General features: G+C 43.7%; 1 protein-coding gene across 1 annotated transcript; it reads left to right on the top strand.

Moving 5' to 3' along the window:
- Positions 1 to 312: 312 nt before the first annotated feature.
- LOC114361331 (nuclear receptor corepressor 2-like) lies at positions 313 to 3,640 on the top strand (the record flags this gene model as incomplete). Its single annotated transcript, XM_028316327.1, has 4 exons — positions 313 to 532; positions 1,381 to 1,491; positions 2,381 to 2,548; positions 3,383 to 3,640. Coding segments are annotated over 4 exons (733 nt in total), but the record flags the coding sequence as incomplete, so codon positions are not given.
- Between the last annotated feature and the right edge of the window lie 224 nt (positions 3,641 to 3,864).

Raw genomic sequence — 3,864 nt, forward strand, 5'->3', positions numbered from 1 at the left:
GCCTCATGTGAATTAGAATCGTCCTGCTGCAGTAGAAACTAAATGACCTGATGATAATGGAATAAACGCTTTATTTGCATAAAACATGGTTTACAAGTTCTCTAACATTGCAAAAAGAAATGCTGTGTATACCTGTAATTGAGGTCATATACGCATCATGTGTTAAACCATGTTAAAATGTATGAACTGTATTATGTATGTGACTTTGTTGGTGTACCTAATAAATAAATACAAGCTAGCTTAATTGCACATCTTGTCGTCAAGAAGCATGCAAATAGATCATGAACTAAATGCTCCTTCTCCTTATTCCAGGGATGGCAGTTACGTGCGAGGAGGCGGTGCGGTGGGCGAGTACCGCGGTGGCACCCGCATGTCCATGCTCGGCAGTGGGTACTTGCCGGCGCCGGCGCCGCAGCCGCACCATCCGCCACCGGCGGACCCGCCCCCCTTCAAGAAGATACGGTTCGGCGTCGAGAGGCCACCACCCACGCCGCTGCCGGTCCATCAGCCCCTCAGAGTCGATACAAGAGTGGTGAGTCTGACATACATTTCAATAGCCATAGCCACGATAGCCGAACGGTGAAGGGGTTGGAGTGACCGACTCGAGATCCGAGGAACGCGGGTTCGAACCCCACCGCCGCTCGACTATTGTGGTGAGCCCACTCGTAACACAAGCTTATTTAGCTTAACACGAGGGGCTAATGGGACTATTAGTAATTTGGGCAAAACAAATTGCTAATAATCTTCTTACAAAATATTTAAAAAAATATCATGCTGGTAGCGGGTCCTCGCCGCCTGCTTGCTATTCTGATGCTGCCCTGGGATATCTGGACTGGCTAAGGCTAGAGATAAGGGATTCTACACTCACTAGGTAGTTAGTTTCCCTCCTGACCTCAATGCTCTTCGTACCAAAAACACTAAAAAGCCTATTATAGGTCCTCGTAGATAGAGATGTAATAGATACGCCAAGAACGTTATGTACTATTCTTATGAAGAGTATGACAATAATAATAACGTTAAGTCAATGACACCTTATTTTATACTACGTGTCAATTTAACTTTAATTTACACTTACAATAATAACAAAATTAAACGCCTTAGCTTAGGAGCTTACACCTGGGCACATCCTAAGTCCACAAGATTTAAAACATATCGCCCCCCAAACGATACTGCACTACCTAATGGATGCAGGACTCGGAGGCGAACTGTAACTAAAATAGTGGCGATCACAATAGATCGGTACCGGTCGTAGTGATACTGGGACTTCATAGAATAGCCGCTTAACAAAAATAAACCGCACTTAGCCTCTTGATTGGGTCATCGAGCAAATGTTTAGAATAAAATAATTATCAGTATTAATTGGTATGTTTAATCCAACAGCCGGTGAACGCGTATAACGCGGTGGAGCTCTCGCCCAACCCCCCTTCCGAGCCTACTGCGGAAGATAGCTTTCGCACCACCAAAGATGACCTGCTGCAGCAGATATCGAAGGTAAGGATCATATCAGAGCAGCGTTATTCTGCTGATGCTTTAACTATCGTTTTTCGTTTGCCCTGACACTTTTTATTCACCGTAGTTAATTATAAACTCAACGTTTGCGATGAAAGTTTATTTGTCCCATCCACCACGTTAGGGAACGTGGTCGGCAGATGGCAACTAACGTGGTGGTTGAAACAATTTTGCGCCAACTGCCACTGGGAAATATGGTGGTTGGGACCTACTCAGTTTTACTATCTGGCAGGGCCCAAAAGATAAGAAGACATGTAAAGAGCCTCTCAAGAGCTATCTTTTTATAGCGGTAATTTTTGCATTGTGCAAAAATATCAAATATTGGTGAAAAGTGAATAAAGATATTTTTATTAACAGGTCACACGGTACTTCTGTATTTACAAACGCTGATGACCAAAGCTTGATGGGAGTCACGTAATTTACTTCATTATATCTTACTGTCCTGGCAAACTTCGTACCACCTACGACGTAGCATTCTCATGGTGAAATATTTTATCAAATCGGTCCAGAACTTTCGGAACCTATTCGATACAAACCATCAAATCCTCATAATGCCCGTTTTCACCATCAATCCCTAGTTTTTAACTGACCCCTATGGTAATACATAACAGGAATTTTGTTTCCATAGGGGTCACTTAAAAATTACTATTATTAGAATATTATTGTAGATAGCCTAGTAAGAGATACGATGACACTCATAATGTTTATACAAAACTAAAATTCTTCATCTCTACAACATCTGATGTTTTGCTATACTCTTACACGGCGTCACATGTATACCTGTATCTTTATTATAACACTATTTGTAATGTGACATGCAAAAAAATCATCGAAACTTGGCCCATTTTCACTCCAACCTCCTGTTTTCCAGGTGGACCGCGAGATGGCGTTGTCAGAGGCGACCCTGGCCAAGTTAAAAAAGAAGCAAGAGGAGCTGGAACAGACCGCTTCTAAGCCAGCGAGGGCCGAGGAGCCCGAGGAAGCCGTGCCAAGACACAGGAGCTTGGCGCAGTGCGTGTACGCGGATAACAGGAAAAAGGTAAGCGGGAAGGTAAATAATTCAGATTATTTTTACTTCAGGCAGTAGCCACAGAACTTACAAAAATAGCTTAAGTAAATCTACTGAATAAAAGAAAACATTATATTCACTTAAGTCTCTGTGAATAAGCGACTATAGTTATGGTGTCGTTGTTGGAATCGAGATCCGAAGAAGGCAGGTTCGAACCCCGCCGCCAGACTATTGTGGTGAACCCACTCGTAACCACTATTTAGCTAACCACGAGGGTTTAACGGGACTAAAAAATAGTCAAATGAGCGATTCTTGTTTTGCTTGAGTGATTTGTATCTCTATTGAGAATATTTTACTTTTTAGACGTAATATTAAACGTATAATTTGAGAAGACAGTAGCCTAACAATGGCGGTGTCGGACTGGCTAACTCTAGATCCGAGGAACGCTGGTTCGAACACCGTCGACCTTTGGAACAATGTGGTGGACCCACTTCTAAAACAAGCATATTTAGCTTACCACGAGGGTTTAACAGGACTATTAGTAATTTGTATTTATAGTAACACTAGCTGACCCGGCGAACTTTGTTCCGCCTTAATGGCAATAAAAAGTATCCTATGTCCTTCCCCTGGCTCTAAACTACCTCCCTGACAATTTTCAGCTAAATCGGTTCAGCCGTTCTTGAGTTATAAGTGGAGTAACTAACACGACTTCCTTTTAAATTTTTTTCAAATTCGTTTATTTACGACTTTCTTTTATTATATATAGATTTTAAAAACAATCTTAGATCGTAACCGCTAGACTATAGGTGTTACATTTGTATTGTATTATCTACTTTTGTTAAAAAAACGAATATTTCTCTCCAGGCGGCGTCGGCGCACGCACTTCTATCGCACCTGGGCCCGCAGACGTTATACCCGGTGTACAACCAGCCACAAGACACGCCTGTCTACCACGAGAACATCAGGCGACACCGCACCTTCAGGAAACGGCTCGCCGCCCACATACACCGGCTGAGGAGGGAGGCGGAGAAGGTAATAGTCGCTGCGTTACATAGTACAGGGGATGACGGAAGACGTCTTGCGTTAGTCTTGCGTTAGTCTAGTCTTACTGGACTTACGTCCAGCCCCAAGACACGCCTGTCTACCACGAGAACATCAGGCGACACCGCACCTTCAGGAAACGGCTCGCTGCCTACATACACCGGCTGAGGAGGGAGGCGGAAAAGGTAATAGTCTCTATGTTTCATAGTAAAGGGGATGATAGAAGACGTCGGGCGTACGTCCAGCCCCAAGACACGCTTGTCTACCACGAGAACATCAGGCGACACCGCACCTTCAGGAAACGG

This window comes from Ostrinia furnacalis, unplaced genomic scaffold (assembly GCF_004193835.3).
Source record: "Ostrinia furnacalis isolate ACB-3 unplaced genomic scaffold, ASM419383v2 OfSCF5587, whole genome shotgun sequence".
Classification (NCBI taxonomy): domain Eukaryota; kingdom Metazoa; phylum Arthropoda; class Insecta; order Lepidoptera; family Crambidae; genus Ostrinia; species Ostrinia furnacalis.